Raw genomic sequence first — 27,770 nt, 5'->3', positions numbered from 1 at the left:
AGCCAATCCTTTCTCCTCTACTCGTCGAATTTCCAAAAGTTCTTCCTCAGTGCTACCTTAACCCTCGGACTACCAACGGGAGAAGGGAACTTTGTGCCCACCTCAGTATCCTTTTTGTAATTTATCGTTTCTTTAAAATTGTAAGAAAATATGTTATTGCTCAAAATGTTTAGCTAAAGCTTATACCTTACGGTGGTTCAAATTGGACATTAGTGTGTCTCATAAAATTTGCTATTTTAAGTTGGTGAGCATAAAGTACCCCCGTTGGTAAGAGATGTGACTTACATTTAGAAGTGTCACTCCTAAATGGCAGCATAATAAATAGCTGTTAGTTTTATCCTGTGAATTGCTCACTTTAGTCCCTGTAGTAATTCTAGTTTTGAGAGAGTTTGTCTTTTGTTTCTTTTGCAAGATTTAGTCTTAACGAGTGGGCACACAAAATAACTCCCATTGGTAATCTACGTTACAAAAAGTACCTAGGTAGTGCAAGGGTTAAATCACAAATGTAATGCACTTCAAGATGTCAAGTTTGTAAATTAACTGGTTTGACCTGGACGTTGATCAGTCAGTCAGTCAGTTAGGACATCTTTCATATATGGAAATGTTACTAATGAAATACAATGAAAGATATTAGAAGGCAATATTTCAGAATATCGTTTAAACAAACTCCAAAGGTCATCTCATTAACCGCTCTTTCTCAAAGTTTATGAAAATAGAACTACTGTAGATATTCCATATTGTTCATCCGTTAATGGTATATTCATTTATGTAATGTGAATAAAATTTCTAAGAATGATTGTGAGAAACTGCCCAAAAAGAATAACCATTCTATCATATTCCAAGACAAATGTTCAATAAAATATTTATTTGTGGAATGTGTACAAAATTGTCTTAACCACTTTTCACACAATCGTTCGAAGAAAACTCACCCAAAGCAGTGCTTGTTTCCATTCTGCCTTATATAAAACGAAGTGTTTTACGTTGCATGTTTAAAGTTAATAATAAAATAGTACTTAATTAAATAGAGACATAATTCAGAAAATGGAACCAAAATAAATGAAAGAAAGAAGAAAAGAAACCCCTTCCATAAATGAACTCTTCAGCCTATATACTTGTTAGGTTTGTTTACTTTTGGTGCCTTCAGTGAAGAAAAGTATTACTTTAATTAACTTCTCAAATCTACTAGAGTTTACAAATGAATTATACCACTTTCTTTTCACTCAACCTTTAATTGACTTACACCAATACACTCAATTAAACAGGAGCCTTTCTGAATCCCAAAAACTATAACAATAACTATGATCCCACTTGGCATGACCATAAGCCACTAAAATATCAAAAGCCACTCTTGGCTCATCAACCTAACATAACAGTGTCCACTCTTGGCTCTTCAACCTTATTATCAACAGCCACGCTTGGGTCATAAACCCTAAAATATCAATTGCCACACTGGCTCTAACTTTCCTTAACATACAAAAGACTTCAGCCACTTATGGCTCCATTTCTACATCAACACGATTACACATTATTTATTTCTACATAGTAACATCCTTCATTTGTTGTTTCTATTTTCCAACACTTGGTCCGATTATTCAAAATCAACACCTTGTCCGGCTAACTAATATCACCCAACAATACTGTAGTATTGTAGAGTTGTTCGTGAGATATGAATTTTTGAAACATACCGTGTTAATCAAAAAGGCAAACAATCCCGGGATATGTCATTCAGTTTCTGAGTTTCTGAAGAGAGTGAACTCACCTCATAGTTCAGTATTCTTATGGAATTATTGAATCGAATACCACAAGGATGGAATAAATTCAAAATTGTTGGAATTATTTTTCATTCTCAGGTGAAGTACCATTATTTTTGGGTGTAGGGGAAAATTTGAAAACCCACCTTGAGAGTCTTATGTTAAGGTATATATGAAACAGGAATAATTTAATTTACTAGAATGACAGAGTTTAATCAGAATGATGACTTCAAGAAATACTTTAGCTTTCTGAAAAATAGTGGAATAAAATGTCTAGAAATATTCACCAAAAGAAACTGTATGTGCTGAAGAAAAGATTCAGTTCCTAAGGCTGCAAAAAACTTAGTGCCAACTAGACTACAGAGTAACTATGTAGTGTAATTAAATAAATTACTTCTACTGACGCCAGCTGTTCAAGTTCAAATAAGAAGAAAGTGGTTATTGGAGAGTAAAACGTGATTAGGAAGAAGAAATATACCATTAGTGACACAAAACAACATACAACATATTTAGTTAATAGCAGAAGATAGTAAGTATAACGTATAAAACTGAAACTGTTCTTGTAGATGTTCGAATCACGGGAAAATGGATGATTCATTTGAAATTAATTTTTCAATATAGTTATCATCTGCTTTAAACTGGAATTTTATCATGTCAGTTTGATTAAAGTACGTGTCCTAAGTGGGAGGAGGGGTGAGATTCATAATTCATGGAAAACAAACTAAGTATTTCCCAAGACTTTCATGTTAGGAAGATTAAAGTTAGTATGTAAATTTCTCGTAATAAATAAACAGACACGTGTTGCAATGTTTTGTAAATTTCACGTTTAAGAGATGGGGGATATATTTGCTTCTTCTTCTTCTTTTTTTTGCCAAATTGAAAGCTACGCTATCTGTTGTTTGTAATCACACCATATGAACATTATGAGATGAGCTTTTTAATAATATCTACCTCAAGCTGGGCTTCCATCATGTCATTATAATTACAGAGCATTTCCTAATGGATAAGGTGGTTCAGAAATTTATACCAAATTATATTTATCATTACAATTTCATTGCATTGCGTACCCTAAGGTAAAAAATGTGGTTCAAAACTTTTCATAAATCTTTTCTTTCCATGCGAAGAAAGGGTATTTCAGCTATTTAATAACTAAATATAGTAAAACTTATGTTTAGCGGAATCGAATGGGACAGCAAACATTTCTATTAAAGATACGTTACCAATGTACGAAAGTAGGCCTATGTAAAAAAAAAAATGGATATAATGGACATACTGAGAAAAAATAAGATACTGCAAGTACCTTAGTCTATTTACAGTATTTATGCCTACTACGAATTAATACACGCAAAACTTACAATGGACAGAAAAAAATACTTTACACGCATTAACTTAATTTTCTAATAAGGATGGTTTCCTGTACACATCGCTGCTTTTCTGCTCAACTTTGCACAGATACTTTAGTCTGAGAAACTATACTAAGCATATCAATGTCATTTCGACGTTAAGGCAAATGTTACTGTTCCTTTAAACTTTTGACAGAATGTTGATAAGTCTTTAGCCAACACTCTTCTTCTAACTCAATTGCTTATTTCTTTTCTTCTTCCATCTCCTCTTTTCCTTTCGGATTTACTGTATAATTTTCAAAGCTTGTATATCCGTCCTGTGTGCTTCGGTTCGATCATCACTGTGTGTTGGGCTAAAATATATATCTATGACGATGTCTAAAACTTTCTAAAATGCTACATTTCGAAACTTGAAATTTTTCATTAAGAAATTATTAAATTCTGTTGTTCGGTTACAGTTTTTGTTTAAAGAAGGGAATTTAATACGATTTTCGCTAGTAAATTGATGGAACCATGAAATATTTCCGTTTAACACAGGTTTCCGTTCAATAAATGTTCCATTAAAGACATATTTTACTGTATATGTATTACCTATCTGACGAGTTCGTTTGTTTGTTTCGCAGAGTCGCTGTTGTGTTTATATGCTCCTATTGGTTGAGAAATTTGTTGGGAACGGAGGTATCAGAAGTTTTGTGCAGAGGTGGCCAGAACATAAGAGAACTAAAAGCCAATACATAGTCAATTTCTTAGTTTATTTTTGTATATCGTTAAAGTGATTATTGTGTTAAAAAAGGAAAATGGAAACGAAAATAAAATCCCAGCACAAAATAATGCATTCCGACATTAGAAGACCTGTGTACAAAGTGTTAAGATTGTAGAAAAGTAAGATTGAAGTGGATTCATGTAGCATTTACGAAAAAGCTGCTTGTACGTTACATAGAAGTCTCAGAATTGATAATAAAATTCGCATATATTTTCTTTAATCATACTATTGAAAGTATATTCATAAAATCAAACTGTATACCAATGGCTTAAGCAAAGGGCGATCAAGCCCACCCCTCTTAGTATAATACCAAAAATTGATTATGCTAATATACAAAATGTCCCGTTTGTGATCCCGATAATACTACTTTTCTTATAATTTATCTCAAACATTGTACAGATATGTTAAAAGAACTTACTCCTCAGAACTTTCCTTTAACTCTACATAAGATTTCAAGAAATTGGTTATGTATTACATTTTTCTCCTTTTGGAAAGAGGGGATCTTTCTGATCTGCATGCAACAAAATTTATCGCCTGTAAGTGCGAGTACAGAGAGTTAAAGAAAGGAAACAGGATTTTCAAGTCTTTTTTTTAGTTATGGATTACCTGTTTAGCCGAATTGTTAGCGCGCACTACTTTGTATTCGTATTGTGTGGTCCCTAGTTCTACTCCCAGCTAGATCACTAACATTTTCTGATGTTGATCTGTCATAATGAAGGACTAGGATGGCTCAGTGCCAGAGCTCTTACTTCTGGTAGATGGAATCCCTAGGTTGATCCCAGCTTATGTCAAGTTGTCTTTATGATACACAACTACAGTTGTTTCGCTTTATTTGGAGTCTCCCGCTTCATCCCGCTTTTTCGTGCCATTATTTCCTACATTCACATAATCATTTCCCCGTAAGATCAATCGTGGATCTTAAAATGTTCATTTCAATTTTTTTTTTCATTATCATGAAGTAATTGGAAAGCTACATGAATTAAGAAGTGGTGAACTCAGCCCAAGAATGTCAGAAGTAATGACACTTGATGCCTGATGCTGAGACCACTCCTCACCCCATTCAACGTACTATCTGTGGCTAGCCATATCCATCATGCATCGTAGCAACAATAAATCTAATACTTCTTTCTATCTGTTAATTAATATCATCAGTATTTCAAACCCGTATGACTAAAGAAAACTGAAAAGAACTTGACTTGTTTGTTTTTGTCTTTTACGCAATTTGACTAACGTCTGTTTACTGAAATAAGATATTTACCGCGATGCTGCAAGCGTGATGAAGGTTTGTCCGATCATGCGGCGAACATTTCAGCTGTTGACGTATGGTCATTGCATCGACTTATAACTACCTATATACGTATTAGGGTGATTTTTATTTATATGAGAAATGTTCAACTTTAGATTTTTTTTGGCTTCATCCCCTAGTTTGCCGCAGTTTATGTTTTAGTAATTTATACAAAAGTTTAGGAAAATTGTTCTACGTTGAATGGTCGCTCACACACCTACAACTCTAAATTAAACTTTTATGTATATTAACAACATTCATGTTTTGCAATATATTATCTCCAATTTCTACGTTACAATGATTGTAGTTTTCCTTATATAATTGAGGAATATACACTTGAAATGAACATAAGTGAAAATAAAATCATGATTTTACACACCACAAGTCTACAACACAACAGTTTGTTCTAAAACTGCTTTACGACACTACTGCTTATATTAGCATTGGCAAGTTTTTCCAACGATCCTGATCCCCCTAAAGGAGGCACTGCATCTTACTTTCATCCTTGCAAATTAACTTGGAGTTGTTTCGTTTCGAAAAGGGACATCTCGTTCTTGATAAGACGTAGGTTTTGGGCAATTTGCAAACCATGTTGACAACTCTTGGAAGTGCTAATATTTAAGACTAATTTGACCAATTCGTTATCAATTTCCAACAGGGCGAAGAAATATTAGTGTTCGTGAGAAAGTCAGATAAGATAAATTCAGAAACAATCTCGTCCGCAAATTTTTGTACCGTCTTTAAGTGTACTCGCTTCAGTTCGGATTTCAAATACTTCAAAGATATATCGCTTTTCGTAAAAAGAAACATCGGAACAATTAGATTCTCGCTCAGGTAACAAGATAACCAGTAAATGTTCTTAATGTCACCCTTGGTATGGTGTTCTTGTAGGTCAAGAGATGTTGAAGAAATTTATTTTTTCAGGTCTTTATTTTTTGTTTTTTGGGAGGGGGTATGAAGCACAAGATCACTGTTGTAATGTACGATTACAGTCGGTGTAATGAAATTTTTTGGGAGGGATCCAATATTTTTTGAACGTACTGTACTATGTGATTTTTTAAAATAAAATTTTCAGTTCAAGTAGTATATTCATTAGTTCTTTATTTAAATCAAAACCAATGGGGAAGCTTTGAAATAACCCAGTAGGAATTATATTTCGGGGTATCTTTATTCATACATTATGTTAAAGTAAATCCTGTATATGGACATTTCAAATGAATGATTAATGACATTATACACTTTAATGCTATACCAAAACATAGGCTCGCAATTGGAAAAGAAATTGTTAGAACATAAGAAATGCAAAAAGTGAAATGTGTGGACACCAGAAAAAAGTGCTTCAACAATATTCATAATATTATAACTAATCTGAAAGTACGAGAAAGGACTCGTTTAATTACTTTCAAAATGCTCATAAATGAGATAAAGACTCATTACTAACCCTTAATTAAGATTTTTCTTTCCATTCATCATATTGTATACTATATTTACGCACAAATCTATATCATTTTTACCAAAAGTTAAATAAAAATATTTCTTCTTTAAGCTGTATGTTAATATATATATATATACACATTACTAGTATTCAACTTTATGTATAAATTAATACGTTAATATGCACACATATTGCATGTTTATAAAATTCTGTGTCTAAATTTCTCAGTAAATGTAATAAATATTCATCAAATGGTAGTTAGACGGTTTCTCTTAAAACTATATTATTACCCATGTTAACACAGTCCTGTATGTATGTGAATGTGTGTGAATGAATGGTAAATTTAGTCTTAAGCGGTAGCATTTAATATAGATTTACTGTGATAATGTTCACAATAAGTGTATAATAGCATATTATACTGTATGTATTAGTGTGACGGAGGTCATGAAAGATAACCGACTCTAGAGTACTTTAAATCGGCTCTGGGATCAAGGCTAAAATAACAGGATGGGCCAGAATAACGACAGTTCTTGCCAGAAATATCAGAATTTCTATTTGTGGAAAATATACATTTTGACTTTTTTTCCTTGGCTGATTCAGATGTGTGTTCGATCTCCTTTATAAAAGTTCAAATAGTGGATACAGATTATTCAACATTCGAAACAATAGACAAACAATTAAATTAAAACTTCTCGTCACCTGGACTGGGTTAGGGAACTCCCACTTGTGCAGTTGCCTGGATCCAGGTCGGGGTCGTATGTAGGAAGATGTGTCTTTTCGGGATCACTTCAGAATTGATCATCAAGTAATAACCTTCAAATATGAATCACCTTTTAATAACTATACCAGTTTCTTTACTATATTAACATAATTATCCAGTAATCTTTTATCCCTAGTTTCTCCCTTTCCTCTTTCTCTTTTCCTCCTTTCTCCTACCTTCTTCTCTTCTTTCTCACTCTTTCTTTCCTCTCTCTAATAAAACTGAAGAGGGGTCGTGATTGGGAGTTGTTACTATTGACACAGTCATATTTTTTTCTTTGGAACTCCGATATGAATTAGTTAATCCTAAAACATACACAAAGCATTTCCAAAATTCATTAATTTCTTTTAATTTCATATTTTGACTAAATTATTAAATTACAAGATTACAATTCAAGATAGCGACTTCCCCATTCACGACAATTGCCTTCATTGTGATCCATACTTTAAGGTATTGATTAATAACGGGAACACAGACATCTTGAAGTGCCATTTCCCGACAAGATAACTTTAACTGGTCACATAACATCCGCATTTTGAGCGCGTAGAGAATCCTAGTCATTCATCTTGTGGGATAAATTGTCTCCGTTATGCAAAACCTTACTACACAATCTGATGTTCCTTTTAAAAATACGATATCGAGCTCTAGCACCTCTCAGTAATCTTCTAGTGAATGGGCAGTAGAAGTTGACTTTGAGCAAAACCATAGTGGATGCTCTTATATTCTTAATAGATGAGAGCACATGCGGATCCGGCAAAACTGTCACATACTTTTCTGGTCTATCTATGCCTATGAATCTTGTAATTGTTTTAGAAACTTTGCCTCGACCGCTAGACGGAACCTCCATGCAAAGTGAGAATACGAAAGTAATTATGAGTTCATAAATGTGATGTCTACTAGGATATTACAATTCTTTTTGAGTTTTATTTGAAGTGTATTGCAAGCACCAGTTTTGGGCCATATATTGGTGTTGTGTCGAAGCACATTCCACGGGCAACACCTGTTAGGCTCCATTTTTAAGGATTCTACAATCGCAATAACTATAGCAGTTCCCGCTCACGAATATAACTTTAGACCACCCACAATCTGATCCTCAAATTTCGGACCGAAAACCATAATGAGGAATGAGGAAGCGATCAGTTATTACCTTTCCAGATATATCTTCCAATAATTTTCCATATTAGTGTCTAATCAATGATTCCCCTTGTTGAAATTTCTCTATTACATTGGTTAAAATCGTGGAGCAAATTTGTTGTTCCTCTTTTCTTATCGTAGAGTAACTTATCTTTCCTATCGTCCTATTATGTTTCCTTCTAGAGTTCCTTTCTCATTCCTTCTAGAGTTCCTGCTATTACGAAAGCTGCTTTTCGGTTATTGATATTGGTTACAATTAGAGTTGCAGCTAGTTTTAGCGTTATTATTGATGACAATCCAGCTCTGCTAATGTCTATCGCTTGATCAAATTAGTTTTGAGATCAAGTCTTAGGTAGAACACTAGGATCAATAATTCAATAACATCAAACTTAGAGTCGAATTTATCACGACGGTAAGACCGGCAGAATGCTTTTTCATCATTTGTTTTTCATGTTGGATTCTTAACATTTCCTCAATTTTTCATTTCTCTACTTGGCGTTCCTTTTCCGTTTAGTCATGTAGCCGCGACGACCATTTTTGCGTGATACAAAAACAAGCTCCCGGTTATCCTTATTTTCTATCATTTGTAGTGTATTCACATGTCCAATATCGAAGCAGCTATCCAAAGTTTTATGAAATTTCTGCTTTTATGATATTGCGCTTCTCTCTCTCTTCTTACATTCTTTCGTGTCGAATCCAAACGTTGCGAAGTTTTGTTTTCTTTTTACCCACCACCTACTGTATGCTCCAAGTTAAAATCCTAGCTTTTCATCAAAATACACTCATATTATTGGCAATCTATCATAATAAAAGAATGGACAGCACTTGACGGTTAGATAGAAGCTGAATGTCTTTGATTTAAACTTGCAGGACATGTTCCCAAAGTATAATTTATTTCTAGTACGTGTTGAAATGACTGATTTGGATGAACTTACCATATTTTCTCCCTGGTTTAGACTATTATGCTTATCCAGCAGTCTTGTTATCCGTTATTGCATCTGGTAATTCAATTATATTTACCTACGTCGGCAATCTACTGTCTTTCTTCATGCATACTTACTTACTCAACACTGTTGCCAGACACTTGAGAATTAGAAATTACTAGATATGGCATAAATAATACTCCAAAATTTGTAAGAAAATAAAATTTAAGAGTGTCACTACAACGCAATGCTCCAACCTAGCGGAGCTAAATGAACAATCTTTAAACTTTTAATAACTTAGCGGAGCTAAATGAACTTTTAATAAAGTTTTACAGAAAGTTTTCTTCTTTAGAGGCAAATATTTTGGGGAGTGAGATCTAAAAAATCGGAATGTAAAGTTTTTGAAATCCCTAATAGCTATTGTATATTCGCAACACGACTTAAAGTATACATACTACTTAAAGTATACACACAGCTTAAAGTATACACACGATTGTTTCCATTAAATTTCATTAGGTTCAGCATGTCCTTTTGATTTTCTTGGAAAACTGCATATGAAAGAAATCATAAGTAATACAAGCCCCTCTCGTAACCTTGACATGGGGTAGAGTTCGTAGTTTGAGGAAATTTCATAAGTAAATTTAACAAAAAGGGAAGAGTGAATTTTTTGATAAAACGCGAAAATCCAGGGAAATTCTCGCACTGACTCACAGAGTAATATAAATGCTTAAATTTTTCTTTGTTCTTCAGAAATAAACCAATACAATAGCAATAGTTTGTGTGTTTAAAGTAGACTAATTTGCACCTGTTGTTAGCTGGATATATTTGTGTTTACTTTTTGTTTAAAACAGTGAAAGAAAAAGTAAAAAATAAAAGCAAAAAAGCAAATGAATTTAACAAATGTGGTTAGCACTCACTTTAATATAGCTAAATTAATCTTATCACATAACTTCTCGCATAGAAAGTGGACACTCAACAAACTAGGGGAAATTTGATAAGAAAAGGGAAAATTTTGTGCCAGTCGAGGGAAATTTTCTTATGGAAACCTACGAACACTGACATGGGGCTGACGTCATTTGTAAAGAAGGAAATTAGTTTGCAACTTTGCCACATGCATAGATAAATCAAAAGAATAATACGTAGGTATGTTATATTTACTAGCAGTCTTATGTATACGTGTGTGTAAAAGTAAGGGAACGACACTTTCTAATTTCGCTATTTCAATGTCGAATGCGGATAACACATTGTATATTGTTTGAAATGATTGTTTCTACATTTGGACTAAACGTGTCTGTTGCATGTAAAACGATTTACACCTAATGGGTTTACACAAATCTAATGCACACCACTTGTTGTCCAAATGTATTATCTAAAATTATGGTAAGCATTATAATCGAAGGCTCATTAGATTCAAGTAATCTTGAATCCGTAGTTTACTGGTAACTTCACTCAAATTGATCTATTCGTAAGCCAAAATGCAAGGACCCACTCAGGAGAGTAATACTCCCGGAAGTACGTTCTTTCCTCGCCCTAACCTAGTCAGCTGTTTTACGCGCTACCCTAGCCAGATGTTTTAAGTTGGTCACAAAATTTATATCATGCGGTACAAGGTGGAACCAAATGAGCCCTGCGCGGCTTCTAACCCGTTCCTACTACTACTACTTATCTGCACAAAAGTAAGTAAATCACTTTTCGAGTATTATTTTCATCTTGTTTTAATGAAAATTGTTATGGAAATTAAAAAAAAAACTTTCCTTGAGCCAGGTTTGAACCCACACCAAAAGCGATTTTTCTTACTGGCCCGTAGTGCTAGCACGCCCTAGCAAGAGGACCGACAGCAGCAAGCGTTTTTCTTCTGTTATATGTATGATACATGGCAAGAAACGGATAACGCCAACGAATCAAAACCGTGTATTTAGTTCCTACTTCCGGGAGTATTACTCTCCCGAACTAGTCCTAAAATGTATTGTTGTAGATCCTTATCTAGTTACTTTTATTATTGGTCTACTATTGCATAGAGAGTTTGAATTCTTCTCAAAATATGGACAAGCAGAAAAGAACATCTTATGACACTGATTTGACCTGCAAAGTAGTAGACCGTTTTTTTAAACAATGATTGTATTACGTAACAATAGGTTACTCAGTCGATTGAGTTTAGAACATAGATGGAAACCAAGAAGTACCAGATCTGATAGGATGCTGCTCAATATAGTTTAAGGCGCTGGTTATTAAATCGCAAATTAAATATATATACCTCATTGTAAGTGACGTCACTTGTATGTGTGATATACTATACTAAAATGTTTTCCTTTCTTGTGATTGAGTTAAACCATAGGTTAGTATGATTCACACCTACATGGACGTATATTTGACGTATTTTGATGCAAATTTGAAAAAATAATAATTTATATCAATAGAGAGCATAATTAGTTCTATTAATTTATATGTATGAATGCAGAGAGTATAAATGATTCAGTGTATGTTAACTGTGTATTACCTTCATTAACAATTTCTACACTTGTACCTTCAACACTTATTTGGTCTCGTCTCCCTAATACCTCGATATCGATCCTTCTAATAAGTAGAACGTGAAGCGAGAAATGCAAAACTTTGTCTGAAGGACATACATAGACTACTGTTTATTACGTATGAATATTCAAGTCATCTTACAAGGAACGACGTTGCCGAAAGTTGTTATTGATTTCACAAACAAACACAAGCGGTTTCAGGATTCGTCAACAAAGTGGACAATAAGCAAAAGAGCGGCCCAGTATACTTACACAGAATAAAAATTGATCACACACTTCAACACTGTTCTTTATAGAACATCTTTACCAAGTAGAATAGCTTTACCGATGTGGATAATGTACAATTTACTCAAAAGAGAACTGATTTTTGCCTAAGTCTGTAACATATTTGTCATCAGATCAGATTTCAGTAAAAATAAATTTATCCACTTTTCAGTTGATCCATTGATAATTTTATGTAAGATAGTCTTTAAATATATCAATAAGTAAGATATATATATATATATATATATATATATATATATATATTCGAGATTATGTCCCACTTCTCTGTCATTATGCTCACAAACTTTCTAATTAAGTGAGTTTACTAAGAAGGACCTGTGTCATGAAAATTCAGTCGAATCTCAACTGACAACACTTACCAATCACGTATTCCTCCAAACTAATAATTTATGTAAAACTAAAACGAATTTGCATTCCATTGACAGGCATTATATTCACCAAACAAACACTTAAAAAAAGTGTTTTAAATTTTAAAAATTGCTGTACTCATTAGTTGAAATTGTTCATGAGATGCCCGCAAGTATTGTAAATGTTTGTTTACAACCTTTGTTTACATTGTTTACAAGCTTTTGCTTAATGGTAGAGGATATTCTTTTCTTATCCCTGGTTTGGTTACAGGTCACGCGAGTATAAGGTTAAAAGCATATTCTCTGTGGGTCTTCACGGAGGTTTTACGTTTCTTCCCATATTATAAATTCACCAATTATTTCATAAATGTTAACTTTCATTAATCATTCAACTCCTTTAGCTTAAGGGACGCAGAATGTTACACTCGAAATTTTGTTTAATTTTATTCATGAGCTTTTGCTCAGAATAGTTGCTACTCACTTAGACAGGAAGTACACTCTGGTGTTCATAATAAACATGTCTAACACAATCCTTCAAGCGACCCAGAGATTTGTAGCTTAGTACACTAAACATTCCATACAGTAACGTTTATTGAATAATTTCATTTCTCTCACTCTCTCTCTCCTTTAGTTTTGAGAATCTATAGTACAGAAGGTATAACTTCGTTGGCTTCCCGCGAAAAGTTGTAGTGACGTTTATGGGGAGTGGCCAGCTTGGTTACTCGTGGTTCGCTGAGCGCAGTAGACGGTTGATGGTGATTGGCTACTCTCTTAGCACACTCCCAGTGACGAGCGGGTCCAAGCGCGGGAAGCCAACGACGTTATACCTTCTGGACTATAGTATATATTTTACCCCCAACAAGTTTTTAAACAGACAATTAAGATATGCTATAGTTGGGACATGATACTTTAACCTTTCGCAGCATATCGTTAATGGAATGGTAATTCTACCAATGTGCAAACGGAGTTCGTTTCCATAACATTTGTTTAGTTTCTAGTCAGAAATGCAAATTTTGAGTTGCGTTGTCACCAATTGGTACAAATATGAAATGACGCTCCTGATAATTTCTGTTTTGAGATATTACTACTACTACTGCTACTAGTAATAGTACTACTATTACTACTACTAATAGTATAATAATAATATAGTTAAGTTACTATGCTAATCACAGAACCGATTGATGAACAATTTGGATAATACCAATGATAATGTGGTAGAATAGAAAGTTAATTTGTTAAAATCAATAAAAATTGTGTGAATTCTTCGTTTCATTCTCGTCCCTTGTCCTCTCTCTTTCTTTGTTCTTTCTCGTCCCTTTACCTGTTTTTACGCAATTTTTGTCTAATCTGGAATGTAGAATTGTCTCGTTCTACTGTTCCTGTCGTAAAATTATAATATTATTTCCATAACTTTTCCTGTGTAAAATATGTAAGTACAATAAAATTGAAAGGGAAACTTCGCATTCCTTCACGGAAATGAAATGATCCATTCACTAGGGCTACTGTTGGTGTCCGAACTCATGAGATCAGGACAACAGAACTCATACTCACTCGCTTTTACCCGCGTGGCGACAAGAGCATGAGTGTGATTGTGATGTTGAATGATTATGTGAGCGTGAGGTTGAGTAACCCTGATGTCAAACTACTGCTGTGAGTGTCGAATGGATTGAGGGTTATGTGAGAGTATTGTTGTTAACTTAAGGTCTAAATGCTGTTGTGAGCGTGATGTCGGTTGGTTGTGTGGTTAAAGTTTTAGAGTCCCTGTTCAGCACAAAGGCTATATGAGAAGGGGATCTATAGATTAAGGTGTAATCGGAACCACCAGTAACGTGTTGAAAATTGTAAAGCTCTGCCGCTGGTAATCGAATCTGGCAAATTGTGCTCCAAATGAGTACCCGCTAGCAAATATACCTACGGAGAGGGCGAACGTGATATCAGATTGGTGATATAAGTGTGAGGTTGAAATATTAATGCCATCGTGATGTAAAGCTGGTTATGTGAGCATGAGGTCGAGTGGGCGTGACGTCACACTAGTGATGAAAGTGTTCAATGAGGCTGATGATGTAAACGTAAAGACAAATGAGTGTAATGTAGAAATGGAAGTTGTGCGCGTGAAGTTGAGTGAAATTACACAGAGGTATGCACCTTTCTTCACAACCAACCTATTTCTGTATAGGAGAAAAGGTAGACAATAAACAGAAAGACACTGAAATACAAAGAATGTCATACAATAAAATGAAAAACGTAATATATATTGGAAAGTTTTTCGAAACTCTTAACTTCTTCTTTAAAAAAAAAAAGTATGAGGAATTTAATTTTGAAAATAGGAACTCAGTTGAAAAAATAATTAATATTGGATCATGTGAGAGGGAGTTCTATCTCTGATGCACATAATTGGAAGTTGGCTAGCATATTAGATTCTTTCTTTTTCTAATTAGACCACCTGTACACAATCCGCCATTACTATTCGTTCGCCTTCTATTTTATGTTCATTTGAATCCACACCGTTATTTGTTCCTCACGTTCGACCGACATCTATATTTTCCCTGAGTAGTTAAAGAGAGAAACAAATAGAGAAAGAAGAAGAAAATGGACGAAAAAGCACACGAGGCAATCTAAAATTACAGTATTCTGAAGCAATTACAGTAAAATGCCAGTATCACGAAATGTTGGAGACCTCCGATATTGATAGTGAAATTTTGTTATGAACAAATGAACGAATTCTTAAGAACTCACTTATTGCTGTATCCATTACAAAATCCACATTGCCTCAACATGAATTTAAAAGAAGAAAAGTATGAAATGTGTAATTAAACAATTAAAGCGTCAGAATATTGTTGTTAAGGTGGATCACCACCCAGAAGTCAGTACATATTTCAGATCATTCCCTTAACTACTGTGCAATGAAACGTTACATGTTATAAATATTTTACTATGTTAGTTTTGTTTCAGCTACAACACAAGACACTGATTCATTTGGTTGTATGTTCTAATATCGAAAAGGGTAACAAATAAAAGAAAATATTTGATTGGTTTTACAACGAGCACACAAGATGCACTTACTGTTAGATTTTACTAGAACTGCTCAGCTTTATGAAATATTTATTTGTATGTGTAAAGTATTTTAAAGTAACAATCTTATTACGAAATAGATCATTTGTTTGACAGTTTTCCGTGTTATGGTTCACATTTTATTTAAATATTAATTTACATTTAAGGAAATAGATTGTGAGAAGAAACTTGCGCAGAACGCCATAATGCGTTGTTGCCAAATTTGTACATTTACTGTGGTAGTCATAATAAGAAAATTTCTGGATTTTAGCGTTGCAGTTCGAGAAGCAGAACTTAGCTGTGAATTGCGATAAGGGTCGAAAATTAATTTCTTCAGTAAATTTCCAAGCAGAATTCCATGATTACATCCTTTATTATCTGGCATCAGTAAACAATCGACACTATTTGGCAACGCCACACTATTCAAGCAGCGTTTAGCAAAGCACTGAGAACACCTAGTGATTCCCCTTAACTTGAGGTGGAAATGCAAACTCAAGCTTGAGGAGCAGTTGCTTAGCATTTAAATATTCGTATTTATTCTGCTACTGTTTGTTTTAAAGCTCCATGTTTGAATAATTCATAAATAGAAAGATAGTTTATATGAGCATGTACATAACTAAAAGAAGTCCTAAATAAGTGTACTTAATGTGAATATTTTGTTTTAAGAAACTTTCTTGGTCTTAGTTTCTTACAGGGTCGTAGCCAGCCCAAAAATGAAGGGATTCCCAGTAGAAGTTTGGGGGGACCTGATCCAACCATATTATAGTTCGTTTGCAAGCCTACCGTGAAAATTTTAGGGAGGGCCAGTAAAAAATTAGGGAACCCGACCCCCATAAAGCCACCTGGATACGGGTGTGGTTCCTTACTTCTTTCATTGGAAGATAAGTAAACCTTATTTAATGGAATAACCTCATTTGTTACATTCAAATTGTTGTCCTACTCAACAGGTGGTGTACATGTATAACAAATGGCTATTGCATCATCTGAACAATAAAATAATGTAACGGCAAAAGAATATTTGTGCTATAAAATAGGATACGCTACAAAATATAAGCAAAAAGGCAAAACTTTCATTTGCAACACTGAAATTTCGAAATTCGTTAAAATGAAACGTTTTAACACATTAATATGAACGAAAGAAAGACCCTTAAAATAACTGCACAATTTTGAACATTTTATATGGCTAACTTTGATGTCACTTGTAACTGCACAATAACTGTTTACTGGCGTAGACTTGGCCTTGCTGATACTGATTGTGACCTGGACAGTGGGGGATTCGTATACGAAACATCAGATAACGTATTGTTTGATGATTTTCAACCTAACAGCATATCCATATAGATATTAAGATCAGCCTGTCCTCTTCGGTGACTTGTCTAGTTTTGTTAAATCAATAATAGTGGATTATTTCTTCTCATGTTCTTCAACACATTACATAATAACAAATTCTGGCAACACATGATCATTTTTAGTAACTGATTATTCTCGTATAATATCCGTTTAAAAACTTTTGAATTTAGTCTAGCAAGTATTATCAGGGAGGAATTGATCACAACCTATACACACACATGTTCACATAATTGGAACTTTTCCCTCTTCCTGTACTTTGAAATAATTTTCAGCTTAATAGTTTCTAGAAGTTAGTCTTATATCAGACGAAGTTTGTCTTCTTTGCGTTGTAAACCAGTATAACTCCTTGGAACTGTAAAATATAAGGATTCTCTTTACTTAGAGCACTGTATGTCTGCTCTGAAAGTTTCGGAAATTACTTTATAAGATGCTGAAATTTCCAAATGGTGGTTAATTATGCCTAATGATCTAAATTTAACCAATGGTTGTTCCAAAATAATTCAGCCACAGAGTTTCGTAACCTGACATTGCAAGATGTTAATGAACTTAATAGTAAACAAAACTTTACAAATAAAAGCCATAATACACTTATAAACTATCAAAATTGAAACATTTTTATGCTCGATAAGCTCCAAAACAGCGTTGATTATTCTTATAAGTCCTATTAGACCTTGAGCTTCTATATCATTGTAGTTAGTACTCTCGCATTAAAATATGTCAAGTGACACTTCCAGAACTTTCAGATGAATATAATTTAAACGTAAAAAACGTCAACTAATCAGTTCAGTTTTAAAAATTGATTCCATGTCAGAAGGCCCCGGACAAAAGGGCGAGAACAGAAAGGCCGAAGTAAAAAAAATAAACCCTGCGAGAAAAGGGTCCTAGCCAAAAAGCCCCTTATCAAAAGGGCCTGGGTCAAAAGACTACCGCGTTAATTAAAAGTACCGCGATAAAAGGGCCCCACGGCCAGAAAACACGAGGGGAAGGCTTCTCCTTAGTAAGCTGGAGTATTTGTCGAAAAGAAGGAAGAATGTCAATGGTTAGAGGAAACTTGAATGATGATCTTGATTTTTTTTGGGGGGGGTCTTGTTTGTTCTGCAACAAACGCTGTCGCTTAAGTCAGTTCCCCATGAAAATTTGCTTGTGCTATCATCTTTCTCGGCTTGCATTCTCGTGACATAGAACGATCAGATTGGATTCATTAATGACTATGCCTTTAGTTCTAGAATTTAATTTCCATCCCTGGATCAAAGTATTTAAATACTTATTAGTATGTAAACAATTCCGTAGAGGGCATCTGTTTAATTTTGTTGTAAGAACATACATGTCAATCTGTATACAGGGTTAGTCAAAAGTATTGGGACATGACAGTAATTACGTGACTGTAATTAAGTAATTACAGTCTTATATTTTAAATTATTTCAAAGGACAGTAAATGCGTGTCAGGAAGAAAAGCAATTGTTGCGATTGATATTATTGCAAAAAACTGCATTGATTTTAAATGTGGCAATCATGGAAGTCATCTTGAATTCCACCATATCATACCACACAATAATTCTTTTCAAACGCAAAGATGTGAATTTTAAACTTTATATTAAGCTTGGATATTCCCAAACTAAGAATGTAAACTCGTTTTTTTTTATCTATCGCGATCCGTTTATGAAATAGGATGTGCTAGTATGAAATTTGTATCTAATAGAAAAAAGTAACAGGACAGGGCAATAATAAAGGGAATCGTGGACACAGAAAAACGAAAGTTATAAATTTGTATTGACGCAAAAACTGCGTTGAATGATTGTGTGTATATCATGGTAACCATCTCGAATTCCGCATATTAGATATCACGTCATATTTTTAAATAGAAAGCGGTATGTATACCACATTAACTTAGACTAGAATCTTCCCACAAATGATAATCTGAACTGATTTTTGACCGACCACAATGAACAATGACCATCGTTTACGAGATGGTATGTGAACGTTTGATATTTGTTTCTAGTAGAATTAAGTATTGCGACAGGTAAGTAATAATGAGGGACTTCATTCGTGTTCTACACGTTTCCGTTCATTAGCTTGTCTTTGTAAAATATTGTGAGCAAGTTACCGATGCCAATATATTTTAATAGTTAGTATATTTGTTTTTGTTAATTGTTACTTTACGGCTATAAAACAATAGAATGTTCCTGATATGCAAAGTATCGAACATTCAGTAGAGTTCAACGATTTCGTTCAAATAATAGAGGGTGGTGACGATGTTTTGGTGGCTAGTGTATTGTGCTCTGTGGGGTTAATACAGGAAGGGTATACTTGTAGAACAGCAAGAAACAAACCATGTATTATCGAAATTAAGAAACATGAGCAATTTAAATTTCCTAGAGCATTCGTAGATAACCCCAAAAATTGGTGGAAATATGTGTAGTTTACCGAAAAACTTAAACTGAAAATGCATGGATGTGATGGTAGGATAATAGGTTTTCGATAAGTATATAGAGTTAAATATTAAGGACCTCAAGTTTACTGTAAAACACAGAGGAAGAAATGTAATGGTTTAGGTTATATATGTTCATCAGGTGTTGGAGAGTTAGTGTGTGTTGTCAAGATTATAATAATAAAAATGTATCGTAACATTCTTAGGACAAATCTTCAGCAAAGTGCAGAAAATTGAAAGTGAGGAGAACTTCTAATTTTATTAAGGTATTGATTCCAAACCTAAATTATATGTTATTACGGAATATTTGTTTTATAACTGCCCAAAAGTCCGTTAAACCCCAGCCCAAAGTACTGATTTCAACTCCATTGAGAATCTTTGGAATGAATTGTATCGTAAAGTCAATATGTGCGAGTGACGGTGAAAGAAGGTTTGAAAAAAACATTACGCACAGTTTGGAACAATATGTCCTCATACTATACCAAGAAAATTATAAAAAAAATATACCGAAACATTTAAAGCAAGTTATAAACGGTCGTATGTTTGCTATTAAACACTTGGAGCGAGAAAATAACTTTAGAGGAATTTTATAATATTTATTTTCATGATATTCGAATATTAATGTAACACAGAATGATACATGCAAAATTTAGCATGTTATTTTTACATTTTATTCTATAGTGTATATTGGCAGTTATCGAAGTATACGTTTAAAGTAGCCTTTGTGGTTATCTGTAGCTCGGCGTAGGTTTAAGGAAGGAGTAAAATTAAGAAAAGTGCAATCACAATTAGTTTCTGTTCATGGGTCAGAAAGTTTTAGTAGTAGACGACAAACAATACTCAAAAAGGTTATTTATTAAATCAACTAGTTCATAACAATTGCAATTTTAAACAACTCTAGAATATACAGTTAGTTTCACTAGTTATCTTACTTACGAACGTTCTGCATTTAGCTGCTAGTGTTGGTGGGTGTTGTGCGGAAAGATCGATATTTTGCGAAGTAACGATACAAAATATCGATCACGTTAGTGTCAACATAAATGACATTGTATTCTCTGATGAAATGACATTTACGTTGAACGGTCAGGTGAACTGACATAAATCGCATTGGTTGATACAACATTATATCCAATATCCACAGAACCTGAATTTTTGGTGAGGATAATATTAAAATCATAATTGACCCCTTTTTTTACTGACAACAATCTGACAGGTGAGAAGTGTTTGACAGTGCTTCGTAAACCCTTCTTCCTATCATCACGTCTCCACATATAAATTTCATCGGTTTGGTTTCAACAGTATGGAGCGCCACCACAATATGCACGGAATGTATGACAACACTTACATAAAACCTTTCACAACGATGGATATGAATACGAGGCGTGATCAAATATCCTACAAGATTTCCCGATTTATCACGCCTGGATTATCTTCTATAGGAGTACATTAGAGGTAAGGTGTATCACACCAAACAACACAACCTGGCATCGCATTGTGAAAGAATCAACAAGCCTACCTCGTGTTGTGCTACAGAATGCAGTTTCATTTTTTCTTTTACAATCTTGTGGCCTATTGCATGATAATCTACAAAGTGTAATATTTTCTTGTTCATGATCTCTGCTATATGCAGTGCACATTTTCCACAGAAATATGGTTAGCCTTCTTCCAGATAATTCTCAATTCTTTAACGTCAAACGTAGCAGATGCTTTCTCGTAAAATATAGCGACAAGTCCAGAGTAAGTTTAGATTCTCTTTTCGGGAAACATCCTAGCCAATATTGATGTCACACTTATCCTTTCCATTTAAAGAATATGGTGCGATATCTATTGTGGCAGAATTGAAGTTGACTTCCATGATGTCCACATCCTCATTCACTGCAGTTTTTGCACCAACACCCACTTGCAACACTCGTCAATATGTCCTTCCCAATACTTTTGTCTACTCCATACAAATGTCAAACCTAGCTCACGAATGTTGATAGGTAAAAAGTAAGTTCAGATTCTCGTTTGTGGGTAGAGTCAAGTCTAAATTGATGTGCGATACATATTACTTTCCATGTAAACATATTGTGTGATATTGAGCATGGCGGAATCTAAGATGGCATATAATTTATGTTCTAATTAAATGGATATTAAATATGTGACTTGGGAACAATTTTGTTTATTTCTCCTTTTAAAGATAATGTACTCAATGATTTTATTCGTTTGAATTTTTCCTACAATATAGAGTTTGTAAGCCTAGTGGCTTCCGAAGAGATTATGATGCGAACAGGCTTAGGAAAATTAATTAGGAAAATACTGTATCTTCTTTGAGAAATATAATTGGGTGAAATCAATTTGTAGCGAACTCAACATATATGAGAAAAAGGGAAATAACCTGTGTGCTTCAAAAGTTTCAAACGATTTTGTGTGACGTAACTACTCATTGAAATGAAAACATGGATCTACCAGCTATTGAAAAAGACGCCAAACATTAAGTGTTGTTCTTGAAACTTAGATTGAAATGAAATGAAATGAAATCTTTGAGTTTTACGTCCCACGGTTATGCCGGTTAGGCTAAAGGAGACGGTGATTATGAGAAATGAATGAAATGATGGAATGAAGAAAGTAGGAGGAAACGGGAGAACCCCGAGAAAACCCACGCATGCGGTGTTTGTCCACCACAAAGTTCACTTGGAGGAGCAGGGTTTGAACCCGTGACCCCATGCACCAGAAGTGAGCATTCTACCACTGAGCCACCGCGGCCCGAAACTTAGATTGAAATATTTAAATAATGTATAACTGTTGCAGGTAATAACTTTTTACTTCCTTAATTTTACGGTATATTGTAATTGCTAGTGCCACATAAATAACAATCTTAACATTAAATGGAAGCGAAAATGTAAATTTCTTGATTTTCCGTTGTATTTACTGTCAATGTGTAATTTAGTTAGCACAAGGAATAAATTGACGAATTTAAAAGATGTGAATGCTGTTTTCGTTAACAATATGCACAAGGTATAAACAAACATCTATATTTGAAAGACATTTTTTTTGTTCATATAATTTTGGCTAGTTCAATTGACGATGAACAAATAAACATGTTAACTAAACTTAAGTCAATTTCGTTGAAGACGTCATTATCTACATTTCTATTTTTTACCGATTTCTAGCGACGATATTTGAAATATTGTTGACTCCTCTTGTTATTAATCAAGAGGCTGAACGATTGTTTAAATTTATGCCAAAAGCATGTCTTCATCCCAGGGGCGGCTCTAGAATATTGTATACTCTAAGCGACAAACTTGCCTGCGCCCCAATCTTCTTTTCCCCTGGCCCAAAGTAAAGCCTTGTCAGCACTGGCATTTTCACCACATCATCATATTGTTACCATTTGCTTAAATATTAAATAAAATAAAACTTACTCTCTCTCTCTTATGTTTTAATAAGTAATATAAAAGCCAATTATTTAAAAAGAAACATTTTATTGCTGTGGGGTTTCGAATGAAAATTTTCAAATGTAACCACATGGTAACGGGAAATAAGTTTTACTGTAATGTAAAATATGTCAATATCCATTGTAAATATAAAACAAAATATAGTTTAGACAAGAAAGGACCTTTGAATAATCGACAGTCCAGGGCGAGAAAGGTGGAAGAAGTGGGTATTTCGTGCTATACGGGTAGGAATGTGAAGGGATAATTCTTGAAGTAGGGCTTCAGATCTTAAGTTTCCATTGACTACCTTATGTGGAAAATCTAGGTCAGTGACATTTCTGCAAGCATCCGGAATCTGGATATTCAGATAATGCAGGAGATCTTTAGTCATATATAAAGCAGTGGGAAAACGGAACCTTACTATGGCCAGATGAATGTCCTACGTTCCATATAGGTGAGCAGTAATCGATCTTGGGTGACCTCACTTTTCATTAACTTCCTCTTACTAAATGTATAGGGTGCTGTCTCACGCACGTTTTGGCTAATGTTGACAAACTGCACGTAAAAAAGTCTGCCATTCCGTGCCTAAATGTTTCCGTCCTAGGCAGCAGCCTAGGTTGTCCATATGAACAAGCCGGCCCTGCCTCATCCTGAGCTTCCGCTGAGTGATAATTGTAAGAAAAACGTTTCAAGTGAAGATAAATCTTTCTTTTACCGTCTCAACTATAAAATTAAATAGCTCCGGGCAACTAAGACGTTTTTTAAAACAAATATGTAAGAATAGAAATTACCTATGAGAGCGTCTTAAGTAGCTTCAGGGAAGAAGATTAGCTTTACTTCTCTCTAATATAATTATTAGCTTTAGTGTCTGCTGTATCTACTCGTAAATTAGGGGGAACTTATCCGTAATTACTAAAGTAAATGAATAGTTATAGTGGAAGGAAACAGAAAGACCGGACAGGATGTTATCCGACAAAAACTGGGACAACAAAAACAAAAACTATCATAATTTGGGAAAACATATTATCTTTATAGTCACGACATCGGAGATATTTCCGGGCTTCCGATACCTACAATGCCCAATATTGGAGGACTGAGCTATAACAGGAATGCCCGTTTTGTTCCAATTCAACACTTTTACTTTGATCCTTTACTTTGACACAAGGAGATCCTTTGCCCTACAGTTTTAATCACTCGGTTATTGCTATAAGTAATGTTGGTAAGAATCTTGCTGTCTTAAAAGGACGTAATTTTCGAAGTCACATGACAAATGACATGTAAAAGTTTTTTCTGCAGGTGTACACACAAGACTTCCGAGCAATCCACAAATGTATTCTTACATGTTTACCAGTGCTATCACAGCTAACAATCGAGTTGATTACTATAAATCTGAAAGTACCGCTTGTACAATCAGGTATATTATTTTTATTCCTATACGGAATATGTGAGAATTACATACAGCTAGAAAGCATGATTTTTCCGTACTTTCTAAAGTAAAACGATGCAATTAAACGTGGCAGAAATCTTCAACTATACTCAGGAAACTAACGCGAACATTCAGTCTATTAGAACTACTAGATTGAATAGTTTTATTTTGTTTACACGTACTATATGCAAGTATAATAGTCAGAATAATGCAGTAGCTCTATTGAAAGTGGGTTGTTATCCTTCCTTATTTTCAAGATACATATTCTATCTTTCTTCCCTTTACACCACCCCTCAGATGATCGTACTGGTATTAACACTGATGCTTGTTTCCATTTCCTGTGATCTAGTTTCTTAGTTGACTTCAAGTAGAAGTGACAAAATGTAGTAGACAAAATGTTACAAAATAATTTCAGAATATAATATATATTCCAGAGCTAAGTTTACAATTAAGTATCGCTATTTAAAATGACACGATAAAATGTAACAATAGGATTTAAAAGACTGTATGCTATTGAATTTACAATTGCAGATTGCTAGTTTCAAGATTCTTGAAGATAAATCTCTGGTAGATTGACATTTCCAAAATTAACATCTTGGTAGAAAGTTTAGAATTCTCCAGAGCAATATTCTTGCTGGAGTTAGTTTTTTTGAATCTTACTGAAAAAGATACTCTTATGACGACATAGTTTTAATAAGGTCGCCAAAATCATGAAATCATCGTAGCGAAAAGAGTTCTTTCAGTAATTTTGCAAAACCTAGCTGTGCTCTTGCATTATCCAACATAATGTATTTAAAGCATCAATATTTTAGTTGCAATTCCTTACCGCTAAAATAATTATTTTGTACATATGTTAAGTCTAAAGAATTACCTACATTTTTATTTAAGAGAAAAGGGTACTGAAATAGATTTTTATAGTATATTTTCTTTTTCATTTATTTCAGATATGTTTATTGATTTGGTTATATTGTGGCTGCATGTCGATACCTCCATTATTCGGTTGGAGCAGTTACGTAGGTGAAGGAATACTGACATCTTGCTCATGGGATTACTTGACAAGAACAACTGAGAATAGAGCTTACTATATTTATCTACTAATGCTCGGTTTTGTAATACCAGTTGGTGTTATTACCTATTGCTATATGTTTATTTTAAGTGTTATCTTTACACATTCCAGAGAAATGGCAACGCTGAAAGGAATTAAGCAAGATTGTTGTATAAGTAGTTCTGTACGAAAATCAGCGTTTAAGACTGCTGAAATTGTTTTTGTTCTTATACTATTGTTTTTATTTTCATGGACACCTTATGCTGTTGTTAGTTTTATTGGACAATTCGGGGATAAGGACCTGATCACACCATGGGTGGCAACAATGCCTGCACTCTTCGCAAAGGCGTCAGTTATTTACAATCCAATTGTTTATGGTGCTTCTCATCCTCAGTTTCGAGCATCAGTGAAACAATACTTTTCTTCGTGCGGTGTGAAAGCTTCGCCTACGTCACAAACAATTCTTCCAAATACTCGCCGTTTGAAAACTTTTAACCAAACGAGTAGTCGTACAGCAGCAAAACAGCGTCTCAAACTGTTAAAACGTGATTGTTTCATACCAACTCATAAAGACTACCACAGTGATCCTGCACCTTCGTTACATGTTGTTCCTTCTTCTGACGAATATTCTATTGTTCTTAACACAAGGACGAAAAGTGTAGTGGTTGGATTGAGAGATCATGTAAGAACTATTTCTCGACGAAATGGAAGGAATGGTATCTGCTCCGAGGATAAAAAATTTTGGTTTTCAGAACCCCAGAGGCTCCCGTATAACTCACAGTCTTCTTACGAAATCGGAAAGGAAGAAAGGAGAGTATCTCACAGTTCTGGTGAGTATTTTCTAGTAGCGTTTTGTGTCATGACTCTAGATAATTTCTTTGTATTTTACATATTACAATAGCTCATAGTATGTCATAAAGCATGTATATATTTACGTTTCATATTATAACTAATGAAATACATGAAATAAACGTTATCTAAAAGCTTTAGTGTGGAAATCAAATATCTTGATACTTACATATTATACATTGTGAGGCCTATTGTGAGTTAAGAATATTTCCAACTTTTTCAAGTTAAAAACTCATACTTCTATATGGCAATCGAAGTAAAAGTATTAAAGTCTTGCCTTTAACCTTCCGCCTTATGCCCAGTTGTCCAAAGGAGCATGATATAATAAATATAAGTGACCCTCGGTGAAATATTTGGGGAAATAGAATTACAGATAAACTCAGTGACATAATGTTGTAGAATCCTGTACAAAATGCTTTAACAACCACTTCTCTTTCAAGAAGTGTATATTTTTATTTTATGCAGTACTGTAAAAAACATATACCATTTTCTCTTTCAAGTCCTTTTTACAAGCTATCTACAATTGAATCAAGAGAGCTTTTCAAAAGAGAGATCGGGATTCAAGTATGTATGAATTCAACAGTACGAGTACATGTTTGTACTCAATCTTAACTCCAATCGAAACTGTGGATATCCTATTTATTGGAGTACATTATGATTTGTTCCCCTCATGAAGACAACGCGGACAAATTTTGATGAAAGTTCTCGCAATATAATACCAAACCTCAATATTACTACCGTACAGTTTTGTGATAGGCTGTCAACTACTGTGATATAGTATTATTCTAACAAGTGCATGAGTATTTATTAACAAGGGTAACTTTTGAATTTCTGGCTATCGTTGCAGAACTTAGTTTCCGCTTTGAATTTTATTCTCTGGTATATGTATAAAGGGTGAATTTCAAGATTCAATACATTTAAATAGAAATTCATAGTTTACTCGTATAATTTCATTTCCTAACTTAATCTAAATTTAAAATTCCTCTACGAACAAACTATTCCCAGTCATCTCAATAGTTCTGTGAATTATAGTATAATTTCCTGTACAAACTCTTCGCAGCTCTAACTTATAAAATCTTACGTTCAGTTCAGAGAGGCCAATGAATTAAATACGAAATAGGTTCTCTCAGTCACTCTTAATTATTCTGTCTTTGATCCCACAGATTAATTCTTGCCTTTTTGACTCGACCACTACATCATATTTTACATTAGGTTGAAACTACCGCTTGTTAAACCTTACGTGTGTTACGAAGAAATAAATGTTAATTGATATGTGGCAATTGCTTTCAAATACATCCAAGTAGTATTGTTTACTATAATATATAGGAAAAAAATTAGTAGCTGAGAGATGTATCCGGTATTAATGCATTATAGACATAAGATAGTGTCCGCTGAAAGAGAATACACTATAATCTACTTATTTCTGTACAGGAAATAGTTTTCCCAGTAATTTTGTATATACGTTACATCATCAATCAACTAATGGAAAATACACCCTTAGTGAAATTCAAATACGTTTAACAGAACTGCAAGTTGTCCAATCTCACGATTTAAAGTGACACTGTCGAGCATGATCGATTTGCTGTCCAAATGTTCTTGTGCTGGGGGTGCGTAATGTTGCATGGGTATCCTTATCTCCCAATTTTTGAAC

At 34.1% G+C, this 27,770-nt stretch overlaps 1 protein-coding gene across 1 annotated transcript in view; it reads left to right on the top strand.

The window, feature by feature from the left end:
- Positions 1-26,171, top strand: part of LOC145678910 (compound eye opsin BCRH2-like) — a 152,835-nt gene extending 126,664 nt beyond the window's left edge. The window contains exon 5 of the mRNA XM_081749521.1: positions 25,170-26,171. Coding sequence (XP_081605647.1) covers positions 25,170-26,171 — 1,002 coding nt within the window. The remainder of the gene's footprint in view (positions 1-25,169) is intronic.
- The last annotated feature ends 1,599 nt before the right edge of the window (positions 26,172-27,770 follow it).

This window comes from Thermobia domestica, chromosome 1, assembly GCF_964235325.1.
Source record: "Thermobia domestica chromosome 1, izTheDome1.hap1.1, whole genome shotgun sequence".
NCBI classification, from domain to species: Eukaryota; Metazoa; Arthropoda; class Insecta; order Zygentoma; family Lepismatidae; genus Thermobia; species Thermobia domestica.
The sequence above is the reverse complement of the archived record's forward strand: the minus strand, read 5'-3'. Positions and strand labels throughout refer to the sequence as shown.